The sequence below is a fragment of the Gallus gallus genome, chromosome 3, assembly GCF_016699485.2.
Source record: "Gallus gallus isolate bGalGal1 chromosome 3, bGalGal1.mat.broiler.GRCg7b, whole genome shotgun sequence".
Classification (NCBI taxonomy): Eukaryota; Metazoa; Chordata; class Aves; order Galliformes; family Phasianidae; genus Gallus; species Gallus gallus.
In genome coordinates this window covers 8,016,147-8,031,792 of record NC_052534.1, presented here as the reverse complement: position 1 = coordinate 8,031,792, position 15,646 = coordinate 8,016,147, and the positions used below count along the sequence as shown (strand labels likewise).

The 15,646-nt window shown below is 47.3% G+C and overlaps 1 protein-coding gene across 6 annotated transcripts in view; it reads right to left on the bottom strand.

Moving 5' to 3' along the window:
- Positions 1–2,661: 2,661 nt before the first annotated feature.
- GALNT14 (polypeptide N-acetylgalactosaminyltransferase 14) overlaps positions 2,662–15,646 on the bottom strand; it is a 66,202-nt gene continuing 53,217 nt past the window's right edge. For 2 of the 6 annotated variants that reach the window (XM_015278134.3, XM_004940178.5), the window contains 7 exons: positions 14,928–15,031; positions 12,433–12,559; positions 10,912–11,004; positions 9,573–9,656; positions 8,527–8,671; positions 4,302–4,421; positions 2,662–3,725 (listed from right to left, as the gene is read on the bottom strand). In XM_015278134.3, coding sequence (XP_015133620.2) covers positions 3,564–3,725; positions 4,302–4,421; positions 8,527–8,671; positions 9,573–9,656; positions 10,912–11,004; positions 12,433–12,559; positions 14,928–15,031 — 835 coding nt within the window. In that variant the 3' untranslated portion in view covers positions 2,662–3,563. Of the gene's footprint in view, positions 3,726–4,301; positions 4,422–4,752; positions 6,560–6,798; positions 7,779–8,526; positions 8,672–9,572; positions 9,657–10,911; positions 11,005–12,432; positions 12,560–14,927; positions 15,032–15,646 lie in introns of those variants that run through there. The other 4 variants (XM_419370.8, XR_005858637.2, XR_005858638.2 and 1 more) reach the window with 4 other exon arrangements.

Below are 15,646 nucleotides of genomic sequence, written 5' to 3'. Positions count from 1 at the left end.
CGACAACCATGTAAATTTGTTCCCACTGGAACACGGATCTCCTTCGGGAAGGGAAGTCTAAGGTGCTTTGTGTTGTGTTTGCATAACCTCACTGGGCTCTTAGAAAGGCAGTGCTTGTTCCAGCCCTGAGTTTCCTGCTCTCATTTTCCCAAGGGTTTTCCCCAAGGCAGAAGCAGCGACTCACAAGAGCTTATAATAATAATAAAAGAGAATAAAGCATTTCACAAAGCCTAACATCCAGGATTAGAACCACATTTCCTACTTTATCTCGCTTTGGTTCAAATAAATGCGTTACCAAAAAACATTACCACCGAATGACATTAGGGCTTAAAAGGTATTGAGGTGTGATAATGAACGTCTAGGGAGTGAACAAATACAAAGGGAAAACACTCATCCATCTCCAGTGTGTATTAATAAGTTTTTTAATAAGTTAAATAAACTAAAAGGGGAGTTGGATTTGAGCAGCAGTTAACCTTTCCCCTGACACAGTGCAGGGTCTCCTCTTAGGGATGCTAAGCAGAAGATTTGCTAAACGCCATATTGTGGCTAATTTGGGAGCCTGCCAGTTCATTGCGTGCTTATATTAAGTTTCCCAGGGATGAGGGTGATACTTCAGGCTTCTCTGAAAACCTCGCTGATCCATAGGGCTAATTTCATTTCCTGGAGCATAAAACATGCTATATTTTAAGGGTTTTGGCCAACAGATGTGTAAGACAATCACCTGCAGCTCTCTGGGTCTAGTCTTAGCCAAACAGTGCAGCTTACTGGTAGGAGATGTTGTGCCTGATGTCACCTTCTCCACTGCTTGCCTTACACTGTCCCAAAGAAGGTATCACCATAACGCAGTTTTGGAATAGAAGGGGTCATAGAATCACAGAATGGCCTGGGTTGGAAGGGACCTCAAGGATCATGAAGTTCCAACTCCTCCCGCCGCAGGCAGGGCCACCAACCTCCCCATTTAATACTAGACCAGGCTGCCCAGGGCCCCATCCAACCTGGCCTTGAACACCTACAGGGATGGGGTATCCACAGCCTCTCTGGGCAGCTGATCCAGCACCCCACCACTCTCTTGGTAAAGAACTTCCCCCTGACATCCAACATACATCTTCCCTCCTTCAACTCAAAACCATTTCCCCTATTATCTACCCTTTCAAATAGTTGAAAGGGGTTTGGTATAGTATTCGGGTTTCACAAAATGTGAGATAGTTCAAACAGTTTCTTCCTGGAATATACCCCTGCAGCATGGGTCTGTGTGCTCAAGCACACAAGTCTAGTGAGGTGGCTGTTTCTGCTAAGGCAAAAAAGAGCATTACCTGTTTAGACAGTTTTGGCTGTCAGCAGATGGGGTGGTTTTGTCCCAGGTGGACAATCATAAAAGTAGACAGGTCAAAGCTCTGGGTCAGAGTGTACCCACAGGGTGCTGGACTTCAAAATTGAAGCCATACAGTTCCGCTAAAGGTGAGTCAGCTGCAAGGCAGCAAGCAGCATTTTGGCATCAGAAGCTTGGCAAACCCAGGCTGCAGGCCTGCACAGGTGTGAAAACACTAAGCTGCAAGCTCTTGGGAAGTGCTTCTCCTTGCAACCGCTAGACGGGGAATGACTGCAGCTTGGCTGTCATCAACCAGCGTGAAAAGTAGGTGTGATATTTCCTGGTTCGGCAAAGTAGGAACCCTCGCCGAATGAGTCCATTCCATTTTAAGTGCTTCCCCTTTCCTTTGCAAAGTGGTGACACGGAAACAATGCAATCTACTGCTGTGAAATGACAGCTTACTCCAGCCCTTCCGTAACAGAAAGCCCTTGAGGCTCACACCAAGGGAGCCCGATTAGGTTAGTAATCGCTGCAGCACATGGAAAGCATTTATACCCTGAGACACATTGTAAATAAAGACTTACGCTGGTTCTACCTTTGAAGCCAGGGAGATTTAAGCAATATGGCTTTTTTCCAGTGCTGAGGGAGGAGAAACTGAGGCAGTAAAATCCTGAAAGCCAGCAATTACTCAAGAGGGGATGCTGAAAGCAGTTGAGGGCTCAAAGCTTGCGATATTTTACCTACAGTTTGTAGCACGGGGACCAAAGGGCAGGATTTTCATTAAACCCAAGAGCTCTTAGGGGCACAAACTGTATTTTTCTCAAGTGATGCTGACAGTCCTGTGCAAGTTCTCTCCAAGAGCTGCTGCCACACACGAGCTGTGCGTGCTCTTGGTGCTTCACCGCCCACTGCCTGCTGCTGTGACGGACCTGCAGGTTTTCTCCAAGTGGGGAGGCTTCTCCTGAGGTCTTCTTTACTTTTCTCCTTTGGCAGCCACAGCACTCAACGTGACCACTGGTTAATGATTCATCTAATTACTCATTTATCAAAACCCAAGGAAACATCTCTGCCAAATCATTTCAGTTGAAAGAATTGGGGTGGGAGTTACTTTGTGATCCAGGGCTCTCTGCTCACAGGTATGACTGCGGGAGCCCTAAATCTGTACTTTACATCTGGTGCTATGAGATATTTGGGGAACAAAACCAGGTAATTCCTTCACCTGTCCCTTCTTTGTCAGAGCAATCTCTAGTTTTAGTTGCCTTCTCCATTCTTTTGGCAGTGGGACACCACAGGAGTCCCTTCCTCTGCAGCCAGGAAATTGGGAAACACAAATATGACACAATTACCTTAAATTACCAAAAATATTATTTTTATGGAAGAAGACTTAAAATTTGACTTATTCCAGACATGAAGCAGCAAGAGACACATAGTGAGATTATAGGGGAGTTTCAATGACCGAGGTTCACCCATGGCCTTCAGAGAGTAGGGATAATTCTGCTCCCAGCTTCACAGTGGTTTGTATACTTTCATCTCACACACTGAACCCTCTGTTTGCTTGGACTTTGGAGATTCAGCCACCCCAGTTAGCACAGAGTTAGGACAACTCTGCTACCTGCCAGCTTGATGTAGCCATAAATGACTGTCCTGTCTGTGTCTGTATATATCCATGGATCAGATACAGATCTGAATGTACAATACAGCTCCACCCAGACTGCTATCAGAAGACGAACTCAATCACAGCAGTAAAAAGTGCAAGATAACTCAACGTTTTCCTCTTGTTCCCAGGTGACATATCTTAGCAACCCTTGGCACATCCTTCCTCATGCACTTGTCTCGTCCCCCAAAGCTATGAAGGTGCTTGTTTGGCTGAGTCCAGTTCTCCTTTGTGTCTCCAAGGCTCTTCTATCTGTTCTTCCAGTGAGATTAATAAATACTATAGACACTGAACTTCTGCAGGGCCCATCACAGGAGCCCTGGTGTCCCTCTGGTGTCCCTCAAAAACATTTCATTTTGGTTTCTTGCCATCCCTTCTTTTGGAACGCATGACTGCCAACAGACCAGTAACACCTACATGCCTTGCAATTAACATCTGTTCTTCAACCTGCAGCACTGTGCTTTTATTTGATTGATTCCTCTCCTGTCCCATAATACTCAAGGCTCCCCAATGGTTTTGCATTTGAGCTCTATCTGGTGCATCTTGGCTGTGTGTAGCAAGTCTCAGCGCCCAGCCCAGCTGGGTAAGTCTTCAAGCAGGTCAAGACATCACCATGTCCCAGCGCTGACTCATGGATGTGCTCTCACAAGGGTTGATGACGAGCTCTTTGGTGCTCTCATTCGTGTCCCCAACGGTCTCAGTGTCCAAACAGAAGCGTGAAGCTATGTGCTCAAGGTGTGACCCAACTTTACCCCATTGCTGCTGAAAGACACACGAGAGGAGAAAAACAGGGGTGAACAAACTTCCTCTTCCTCAGTATGCTTTTCCTATGCTGGTTCAGCATCCAGAGACAGTTGTCACTAAGAACTTTGGCCTGACACAGGGTAGCACAGGGCTGCCCAGCGTATGCCAAGCAGACGACATGCTGAGCCCTTCTCCCATCTGAAGCACTCGTTTAAGCTCAGCCTCTGCTTGGCGTTAGAAAGATAATGTATTACTAATGGCTTTTTCTCCAGGTCACTGGTTCAAATGCCAGCTCAATGATTAACTGCAGAGAAATGTTAGCCTCTGTTGGCTGACTGGCGGCCCATGTGGACTAAATTGCCAGTTTCAGTTTGACTTCTGCAGATAAGTATCCAGATCACCACCTGCACTAATAGACATCCTTATCAACACACTCATTTAAGAGGCAAAGGGCTGAACAGGCTAAAGTCTGTGCTCCCAGATTGACTGTACTTCCCTGAAGTCAGAGCACATCACAGTGATTTGATGCACAGTGATATTATGCTGCAAGAAAGGAAACTTCAAAGAAAATAGAGGGTCAGTGAAAGGGCTCACCTGCTTGTTGTCACTTTCTTTGCAAGGTGACAGGAGCACTGGGGAGCCAGGGAACAGGGTATACACAGACAAGCACAGCTGCTGCTGACGGACTTGGTGGTTGTATGTGTATGTCCATTCCTGCAAAGAGAAATAAAGGAGAGAAAGGAGATGAGAAATCAAGGTTGACTGTTGGTATTCCTCAACCTGGAAAGCAAACACAATGGCCTGGATCCTGCCCCTTCTGAAACCAATCAGAAAACTCATTGACTTCAAGAGGCACCAAGACGTGTCACTAGGGCTGCTCCAAGCCTCTCTAAATCTGCAGCTGTCACTGGCAGATTGCTATACCAAAGCAAATGTCCCTGAAAGTAGCTAGAAGAAAACTGTTCACAAGGTAAAGGTAGGCAGAACTGGGCTGTGGTTAGGGAGCGTGGCAAAACAGAAAAGGAAAAAGAGAAATAGTACTAACCACACAAGATGCAATCATTTTCATTCCAGGGAAGGGCAACAGAAATGCTCTGTGGCTGGCACAAGGAGACAGGAGGTAACATACAGCAGACATCTGCAATTCCTCAGGATTCTGTTCCCAAAGGTCACAAATCTTATGGGTAAAGTTCCCCTTTGTATCAAAAGAGTGGGAGCTGCGAGAGTCTGCTTCAGGCACTGCTTATAGGCACCCCTCATTGGAGCCCAGTGGGTTACACAGACATTGTAAACTGTATTGTCTAAGGACGTGAGTTCCTGTGCAGAGACACTGCTGATAAGAGATGGAGAGAAACACAGTACCTTACTGTAGAAAATTTGACTACAAGTCAGCAGCTTCATGCTACAAATGCTTACTGCTCCCAGAGCCCATTGAGCGGTCCTGTATGGCACTGGGCTGCACAGTGCTCTCCTTTGAGCAGGGATACCTCTCTAGCCTATTCCTGGAAGCTGAGAGATCCCTTCCCTGATGTTCACATCAAGGTAAGCAATGCTCCTATGTGCCTGTAACATTTTGTACGCATCAAGACAGCTCAGTTATTAAGCATGTAGTAAGCAGGAGAGGGTTTGACCACTGGGAAACTGTAACAGATTGCTTGATCACCATTTCTAGTTCAATTGTTGATTATAGTTAATAAATTCCTCAGGCTAACTTCACAAGATCTTGTTTTTCTTATTCACCTGCAACAAGACTGAACTCCAAATGTTTGCAGCACTGATTTGCTATGACTTTCAAACTTCACTCCCTGACTTCAAAACAGACAGTGCAGGCATTTAATTCGTTTAATATAAATCATGCTTCATTCAGGTTCTTAGCCACCTAGAAGGGAAAACACATTTTTGCACAGCAGACCCAGATCTACAAGGACTTCACACTGTGCTCCTTGCATCCTATGCTTCTTAGCCTACTTCTCCCCATCAGCTAATAGAAATTGAGCCCGTCTTTCTGAACAGCCTGCCCACAGGTTTCTCAGCAAGGGCTGCCCAAGATTTCCTCATAGAACAAGCATTCATTTTCAGAGCCACATTCTGCAACTCAAGGGCCTTCTGGCAACTACTTCTTCTTTGTCAGATGGAACAGAGTTTACCTGATCCTACAGAGAAGGCGTTCCAGACATCCCAACTGTGCACACTGTCAGTCTGGGAAGTCGTGCCAAATTAGGCCTGCATCTGTGAAGAACCAAGCCTTAAGAGGCGAATTCCAACACCTGCTCTTGGCACCCACGTTACTACAACCTGCTTTGAAAACTGTTTTACATTTTTAATCAGTTGCTCATCGTTTAGTTCAGAACACAGCTTGATGGTGGTTGTGAGGCTCCTCAGCACCAGCAAGCAACTCGTGTCTGTGTTGGATCCCTCAAATAATTCAAGGAGTGGATTCCCTGGCCTCCATACCTTGCTTCAGAGGCATCTCACAGAGAACTGCTTCTCCCAGAGGTTCTCCATGCTTAATTCCAGGCCAGGCTCTACCCACGCCATCCCATTAGTCATCTTGTCTCAAAGAATGACCATCCTCTCATTCAACGAGGTTCCATGGGATAGACGGGATGGTTTAACCACTCTTTCTAAGCTCTTGATCCTAAGCAGCCAGGCCTACAAAGCTAGATACGTGCATCAGCTCAACAACAGACATTGGATCCCCCACCCTTGCCCCCAGGCTGTTCTGCTACTCTTTTATCTAAACTGACAGATTTCCACAAGACCCTTCTATTTTGACAGAACAGCTTTTTATGGAAGCCAGTCCTGCTGAAAGTGTTCTATCCACTTCTAATCACGTCTTGTCACTTTTCAGCCTGAAATGAAAGCCAGAGAAAATGACGCTTAAAATTAAGAAAGTCTGGGAAAAAAAAAGAAGGAAGGGAAGGGAAGGGAAGGGAAGGGAAGGGAAGGGAAGGGAAGGGAAGGGAAGGGAAGGGAAGGGAAGGGAAGGGAAGGGAAGGGAAGGGAAGGGAAGGGAAGGGAAGGGAAGGGAAGGGAAGGGAAGGGAAGGGAAGGGAAGGGAAGGGAAGGGAAGGGAAGGGAAGGGAAGGGAAGGGAAGGGAAGGGAAGGGAAGGGAAGGGAAGGGAAGGGAAGGGAAGGGAAGGGAAGGGAAGGGAAGGGAAGGGAAGGGAAGGGAAGGGAAGGGAAGGGAAGGAAGGAACTGAGCACGGACTGCTCCCATGGCCAGCTCAGCAGTAAGAGTGGCAGAGCCTTTCTGCTGTTGTCAAGCAGGCAGCCCCAGTGTCCTCTTAAGGACAGAGCTGTTTAAGGAGCTAACGTGGCCCCAGGAGTGCAGGTTGGCCTGCAGAGATGCCAGCACAGTTGTGAGCTGACCACTGGCACAGGGAAAACAGACAGGAGAGGTGAAACTGAGACCAATGTTTGCTGCCCTTTCAAAGACAAAGCAGCTTTTGCTGAAGTGGTGGCAGAGCAAGGAGTAAGAGGGTGTGCTGGGAAAGCTGAGCTACCAGCTGCACGCCGCAGCCAGCAATTCTCTGCAGCCTCAGCTAACTCTAACCCACATCTGAGGCATGCAACTCTTTTTCAAGGCTTTAGCATCATTCGAGCAGGCACCTGTCACTGCTATTCTGCATCATTCAGAAACGAGGAAATTATTTTAAAATGTGACCTTTGGCTTGGCATGGCAGCCCCCAGGCCTAGCAAGAAGCAGCCGGATGCGAGCCCTAAGAAAACACCTTTCTCTTTTTTTTTTCCTTCAGCAAAGTTGCCCCTGCAAAACATGATGACCTGCTCTCATTAGCTCGCTTCTCTTGCTGTTGGTATTAGGGATGTACAGCCGAGTGGAAGCAAGCACACCGCTGCATATTCAGCTATTTCATGGCACCCCCAAAGAAGCAAGTGGTTGTTATCCTCCCTGCTTTATAAATGGGAACAATGAGAGAATGCTCTGACATGCCTCAAATCACAGTGGGAGCCTGAAGCAAAGGCAGATTTTGAAGCCACATCCTCAGGGTCCCACTCCAGTGACTCCACTGCAAGGCACACGTGCTCGCTCTTGGCTCTAACATTTCCTAGAATATGGTTTGGAGGACGCATGCTGATTCACACAGCTTTTTCTTGTCTCAGTGAGATTGAAAAAAAAAAAACCAACAAGATCATCCTCATTAAATTCTCAATAGTTTAATGGGCAATCTAACATCGAGAGAACACAGACTATGAAGTTATAAATACCATTGCAATTCAGTGCATTTTGAAAGAAATTAGGCTGAAAGATGAGAGGAAATTATAGTTCTCTTTGTCTTCTTCTGATCTCTGCAGATGGGCAGCAGCAGGATCTCAGCTCAGGCTAGCACAGAAATAGGTGGTCCAGCCTATACTGGGGCTTCTGCCCCAATCCCTGCTGCTGCCCAGGGCCTCCAGCAAAGTGAGGTGAATTACCAAGGTTGAAAGGCAGCAGGGTGACCCTCCAACAGATTTAGCAAACTGAGGGAATCACCTTGGATCTGCCACAGAATCACTGAATTGTAGGGGTTGGAAGGGATCTCCAGAGATCATCAAGTCCAAGCCCCCTGCTAAAGCAGGTTCCCTACAGCACGTAGGCACTGTCTCAAGGGGCAGTGACAAGGAAGTCCCAGCTCTAATCAACCCTTGCATACTTTACTTCAAAGACTGACTACCCAAAGGGCCGACAGAAATGGAGGAGGAAAGTATTTTCCTCTTCTTCTATGTAGATAATTGAGATACAAAGAGATTAAATGACTGCCCCGCCACCAGAGGAAGACCACAGCTCTACATATTGTGACTCTCCAGCCTTCTCACCTGTGCTGTTGCTGATGTGCCTTTGCTGGTGATACAAGGATTTAAGCTCAAGATGGGCAGCTCTTGGTCTTCAGACTTGTGTGATTCCAGGCAGCTCTGCCTTTGCCTGATCATCCCGGTCTGATATAGCAATTCCTCAGGAATCCTGTGGGAACAGTGTGAAAACAACGGCCCTGCTCCTCCTGGCAAGTAGTGTGCTCCAAGGGAATGGGATGAGGAGGGTGTTGGCCATACCATTCACCTTCAGAGAAGGACTGGTGAGATCTATTTCAGCAACAAACCACTACAAGTAGTGCATGGCCGGGGAAACTGCAGAAGCAGCATTCAGAGATGGATGATCAGCTTTTGACAGGGGAATAATAAATAACTGTGCAAAGCAAACAGAGGAGCAAGGAATGGACTGTGAGCAGGCTGATGGTCAGCTTTCAACTTACAGGAGCAGGAAACTGTATGTCATAACAAATGACTGCACAGTGCTGGCATTCCTTTCCAATGCTGCCACGCAATGCCACACTTGGCAAAAAAAAGCCAGAAAACAGCAGTAAATCATTCTCACACTGTGTGCACTCAGCCATTGCACCAGCAGGTCCCCGGAGGCAGCTCCAAAAATTATGCACCTTTTCTATGTCTCCTGGCAGTGACTGCGAGAATGGGTGCAATGGTTTCTGGACTATTTTGGGGGACTAAAAAGGATCTGCACAAAAGCAGCTTTGGAAGGGTGTATTAAGGAAAGCATCAGGCTAAGAGTAAGTCAGAGGCACCCAAATACATGTTATCAACTCTCAGCATGGAGAGTCTGATAACAGCGAGGTCCTGCACCATGGAAATCCATAGCTAAGACTGCTTATGGAAAGCAGGATCACAAACAAAATACATTACATCATGAACAGGCAGTGTTGAAAACTAAGACAAAATTCACCGTGCCCTGCTGCGAAGCCCAAGGGAGGAGGTGGGGTGCCTGTGTCTGGGCAATAGGGAGGTGTGGGACTGGAGGGAAGGGAAGGCAGCAGGAATGGGGCTTCCTGCTGGAGATCGGACATTCATACCGAAGTTCAGGGTAAACATTCTCCAGGTACCACTTGAAGCTGTGGCATTTCAGCCTCTTCCTCAGCTCCACTCTGCTCTGAATGCTGTGAAGGTACAATGGAGATCATGAGGGTGAAAGCCAAGGCACCAAAAATCCAACAGATATGCACCGGCAGCAAACACAAGAGCGTCAGCAGCACTAATTCCTGCTGTCCTCTGCATGAGCTTGGTTGGTCGCTTTGATCTCTGTCTCTTTGGAGGTCTCACTTGGTAAAATGTTACGATGACGTACTGCCATTTTAACAAGTAGCCTGGAGTTCAGGCAATGAAAAAGTCTGCGGAAAAGCACAGCTATTTAAAAAATGATTAGTAACCAATGTATGTTATCTACTATATGCAATGAAAGCATTAATTTAATGTAGTAATGTGCTAGGAAGTTAATACATGCTATTATAAATTACTCTTAGTTTATAGAACTACAGAAGGCCTTGATTCACAGGAGCACTTAAATACAGCTTTCAGTCGCTAGAAGTTAATCACATGGCGATATAATTCTTTATTATGTTAATAAGGGCTAAACTTCTGCTGCTGAGGTATCATACTGCAGGGAGTGATGTCTCCCTAACTTCAGCTCCTCTTTGGGCCAGCTGAAGCTGGTATGGAGCTGGTATGACCTCCGGTACTTTCCTTTTGCATAGTTTGTCTTCCCTGCACCTTCATTCATATGAGTGGGACAGAGCTGTTACTTCATCCCATGCTGAAGGATGGGAAGAGGATACGAGTTCAGAGGAAACAGGTTAATCTCTGGGATTGCAATTTATTTAGCATGGAAACGGAAGAGTTGACGGAATGAATTTTGGTTTAGATTTGGACTCTGCTGTGATCCAAAGGAATTTTTCTAAAGAAAGAAAGAACATATGAAAATGAGAAATTAACACAAATAGATACATGCTTCCTGATATGGAGGCATTTCTGACTGTTCAAAGGATGAATGGTAAACTCTCTGAATATAAAGCACCTACTCCTTTCCAATAAAGCCTTGCCAGGTCCAAAATCTGATTATTTTCTTGCCTCTCAACTGCTAGCAAGACCTCTGGACTTTCCCCCAGACTCTGCTCTGGGACCTGAAGTACTTGTACCCAACACCAAGGGCAGGACATGGGCAGAGGATGTTCCCCTTATCAGGATTTGGTTCGCTCATCGAGATACACTAGTACCACATATGAACCACCTGTTTATAACTTTCATTGCTCTGCTCATTAGCTTCTGCCTACCATTAGTATTTAATTGAGCATTACTGCAGAAACAATGCAGGCAGGTTTCCTGCAGCAGGGCAATGGCTGCAGGGAGGACACTTACTTGCCATAAGGCCTCCCCTGGGCCGCAGGCCGGGCAGCATAGTAGTACTGTTTGAATTCATCCATCCACACCTCTGCAGTGCGCTTGGTGTTTCTGAAGGAGGCAATGAAAGACAGGTGATGCCAAGGAAGCCTCTGAGGTGATACCCACACTTTCTAAAAGGCATCAACTCTTCCAAGATGCTCTCCTCCCAACCTCAACTTTGTCTGTGGTTTCACTCAAACCACCTCTCCAGCCCTCACTACCGGAGAAGTTCCCTCTCCTTCCCATTTCTCCAGGCACCAAACCTAAGATGCCACATCTTGGGTGAGGAATTCACCATCTTAAGCATTGCTGGATGTCTTGCATCCTTCACACTCAGAAGTGTGGTTTCTGAAGAACCATCTCCCAGGCAGGCAGGCTTGAGGTTGTATTTTGTGAATGGGATTGAGCTCTGAAAACCAGTGAGAGACGTGCCAAAGACTGAAACCAAATATTTCATTTGTGTCATTCCTGTAGGGACCCAGATTTGTGCCCTTCTCCTACCCTGTGCCTCTCACTCTCTCTTTCTGAAGTGAGGTGACAGGGTTACCTCAGCACACTCAGCTGAAGACTCCTCATCTTGCCCCGAACACTGCTGGAAGTGTTGCGTTAGGTGTAACTGGGAGGTGTTGTTTGCACTCCTCCCACATTGCTGTCATAAGCAAAGCATGGGTGAGCTGCAGAGGGATTGGGTCAGCAACCCTGCTGCAACACCCTAAGTCCTCATAAATCCTGTTGGCTCAGTGAAATACCAGGAAACTGACTCTAAAAGGAACACCTGGTGTGTAAGTACATACAAAAACAGTTTATCTGGGAAACAACTCTGAATTACGTCTGAGTGCCCCCAGTGTTTTACTCTGTCCCTTACTTAAGCAACAGCCTTCACCCTCAAGCTCTAAAAGAGGAGGGAATCCTTCACGTCTTACCCAACTGCTCCCCTTGCCTGCTCCCTCCAGGATTTTGGTCCACCTCAGCCACTCATTTCAGCACTGGATTCAGTCCCTGTTCCTGGGTGTGAGGCCAGGTCCCCTTCAGCTGGGAGCTGCAGCCCATCACACTCCTACTCAATCTGTCTGCTCCTTGCTGAGAGGCACCAGGAGCCATATTTTCTGGTTCAGCTAAGTCACGCTCAGCTTCAGGCTAAGGTCACTGGGTACTGACAGACATGGTTGGCAGCCTGATCTCAGGGCATTATAAATGTTTTCTTATGACCTTAGTGTCTAAAACATTTGCTATTGCGGTAGCTAGGGCTCAGAGAGCTGCAGAGCCTGTCCCTTCATTTCCGTGGTGATGAAAGGAACCACGTCAGTGCCCTACTTCTGTCATATCCTCAACGCTCTGGAAATCCTAAGGGAGACAGTTGTACCAGCTCACTATGGCTCATGAGATTCCTGCCCATGGGTATTTCACATTTTTTCAATCAAACTTTCCTCCCCACCTCCCTGCAAGGCAGCAGCTTATTATTCCTCACGAAAAATGAAGCAAACCCCAAATACCCACTTGATGTACGTATTGGCGTTCCCCTCTGGAAAGACATAGGGATGTTTCTTCCGGAAGACGTGTCCAACACGGCTGCAGGGGATGATTTCCAGGCTACCTCCACACATCCACACACGGAAGGAGATTTCTACAAGAGAGGCAGCTTCAGCATTTTGTGTTTCTGTCACAGAATCGCTGAGATTGGAAAAGAGCACTAAGATCATCACGTCCAACCCCCACCACGCCCTCTGACCACATCCCTCAGTGTCACATCTCCATGTTTCTTGAACACCTCCATGGACGGTGACTCCACCACCTCCCTGGGCAGCTGTGCCACTGCATCACCACTCTTTTTGAGAAGAAATTTTTCCTAACATCCAACCTGAACCTCCCCGGGCGCAACTTGAGGTCATTCCCTCTTGCCCTAAAAGCAGTCTGAATCTGGTGTTATCTCTCATTTCATTCTCTGCCATATTAAACTGGGGTAAATCAGTTACCAGAGGGGCTTTCATAGTCTTGGCTCTTGTAAAAATGTACTTAAAAGCTTTCTGCAGCCTGTTTGAAGTTCACACACTCAAAATCTGCCTGTAGCACACCAGGTGCTATTGCAGTAAGGAGTCCCTTTACATATAGACCCGTTTACATTGGAGAACCATCCTGCAGTTTTGCACTCCCGTAATGACCTCCGCACTGCCCACATCAGTGCAGCTTCCCTTCATGGGGCTGCCAATATTACTGGAGAGGCTATGAATTCTGCACATTAATGATGACAGCAGTGGGCCATTATCTTTATGACTCTAAGGCTGGATGTACAAAGTGAACAGCACTGAGCATCCATCTCCTGCCCCCAGAAGAGCAGGAGCTAACCCTGCCCAACACATATGCTAATGTTGCAGACCAGCAAGATGCACACGTTTGCAGGAGCTGAGGTCAGTGACAAGTAAGATTATTCCAAGAATCTGGACAAATTGTCAGTATGGGTAACATTTCCCGGTGTCCCCAAGCTGCTCCCTGCCTGTTCAGTGGGGCCCTGCTGGAGGACACCTTGCTTGTGGCATGATCCATGATCAACACCAAAAGTTACAGGGCTCCTGGCAGGGAGCCGGATGAGATCGCAGCTGTGAGGTGGCACAGGCAGCAGAATGGCTGCTCTACAGGGTCCGTCTGGTCCCAGCAGCTGGGAAGCTATGAATCTGCAGCTGTATCATCAGACGGTCATACTTAGAACCAGCATAGAAAAGAAATGAAATAAAAAGACTTCTGCAGCTCTGTATATCCTGGTTTGTGATCTGTTGGCAGTATAGAGCTATATGTAGAAAGTGTCTGCTCCAAAGCCATGAGTTCCTTTTCACCACATGATGCCACATAGGATGAGCGATAACCATGCTTAAGGAGCATTGGATATACTGCTGGGATTGAGATTCCTGGAGAGAGCTGCTGATGTCCTAGGGAGCTGGCTGCTGTTGGAGACCAGCAACAAGCAGAGTTGTGTAGGGGGTCAGAGGCAGCACATCTTTGCATCTACAGTTCCCTTCTTGGATGCTATTTTTGGGCTATCGACCCAGCAGGGGAGGCAGGAGGGCTGCAGTCGGTCCCTGCTTGGTTTCCTCGGAGGAGCAGATGCTTTGGGTCAGACCAGTGGCAATACACCCACTCACAGAGAGAAAGGATGAGGAAGAGCAAACCGACTGAGCAATGAGGTATAAATAAATAAAATATGCTGGAGGAAAAAGGTGTGTGAAGCAAACAACAGTGCCAGGCAGCGGGTGGGATACTGCAAAGCAGCAGCATCTGTTCCCTTGGATGGCTGACAGCACGGCTATATGTGTTAAGAAAGAAGATTTTGCCTTCCTTGCTAGCTGTACTCCCCAGAGGTGTGAGCTATTAAAGCCAGATTTGGATCTGCCTCTCTGACATCAAGTGTCCCCTCCTCCTCTCAGAGGCGGTCTATTGCTCTGATCTGCAGCACTGCTGTGGCTGCAAAGTGAGAACAGTCTTGCCTGATCCAGCTCTTAGCAATCCAGGATAAGGAGCCATGATACCCTGACACCAGTCTGCATTGTGTCCTTAGAGTTACTGGTGCAGGCACTCTGTAAACTCAGGGAGGCAGCGATGCCTCAGTTCATGGCTTTGAAGTGCTATCTATCATCAGACATCAGAATATGACACATCTTAGCTTTATTCTTGAGAAAATAGGATCAGGAAGAAACGGGGGGGGGTATGTGTGGTGCGCTCTCATCTGCTTGTAACACTAAAGCTGAGAACTCTGTGCTTCAGGACATTTCCCTATAGAAATTCAAAGGAGTGTGGAAGGCAGGGAGTCCTATTCACCAAGCAACTCCTCACTTCCCACAGTTGTAGATCTCTTACCCATCTGCGACTGCAAGCTATGAATGTAAGTGAGGGAGACCATGCAGAGCACTCAAAGCAAAGCCCCAGCTAACGTCATGTCCACCTGGCATGACTCTGGAAGTAGAACCAACCCTGAAAGGGTGGGAGGAAGAAGGATGACTCACCAAAGTTCTCCCCGCCCCAGATGTCCATGGCGTTGTCATACTTCCCCAGGTGGTTGAACCAGGCTTTATCGATCACAAACAGCCCCCCAGCAATGATGGGAGTCCTGCAGGGTTGAGGAAGCAAGAGGAGCGTCTGGATGAGCAGAAACTCTTCCTTTTACCTCTTCTTCCATCATCAGGACATTATCTGTGTATTTCCTTCTTACCAAATGAGAACAATGAACCTCAGAAAGCATCAGAGCCTTTCTTCCAGCTGCCTCGGTATTTTGCCGTCAATCATAAATTGCCTGGCATTTAATGACTGGCTAATGCACCCATCAGCACAACTCCTACAAGCCCGAAGTTCACAGCTCTGATTGCAGGCTTCAGCATCAGAAATGCACTTAACGCATGGGGGGTTATTCACATGATGGTACTCTCACAGGCTTTTTTTTTTTTTGCCTGCAGCCAGCCCATTAAGAGCACAGTTCCAGAGGGGAGGGAAGGACAGAGCCAGCTCAGAAGGGCTTTTTAAAAGCCATTGCTAGCTGTTTGGTCTGTGTTTCAAAACAGGGCTATTTTTTACTCTTGGGTGAGCTAAGAAAAGCTGTGCTGAGATGGCACAGGGGAGGAGGGGAGGGCAGACCCAGAAGAGACTTGCACATTGCTGGGACAAGCCCAATCCCCACGTGCTCATCTCATGGGACACAGCCACAGGCATTTAGGATGCTATAATGCAG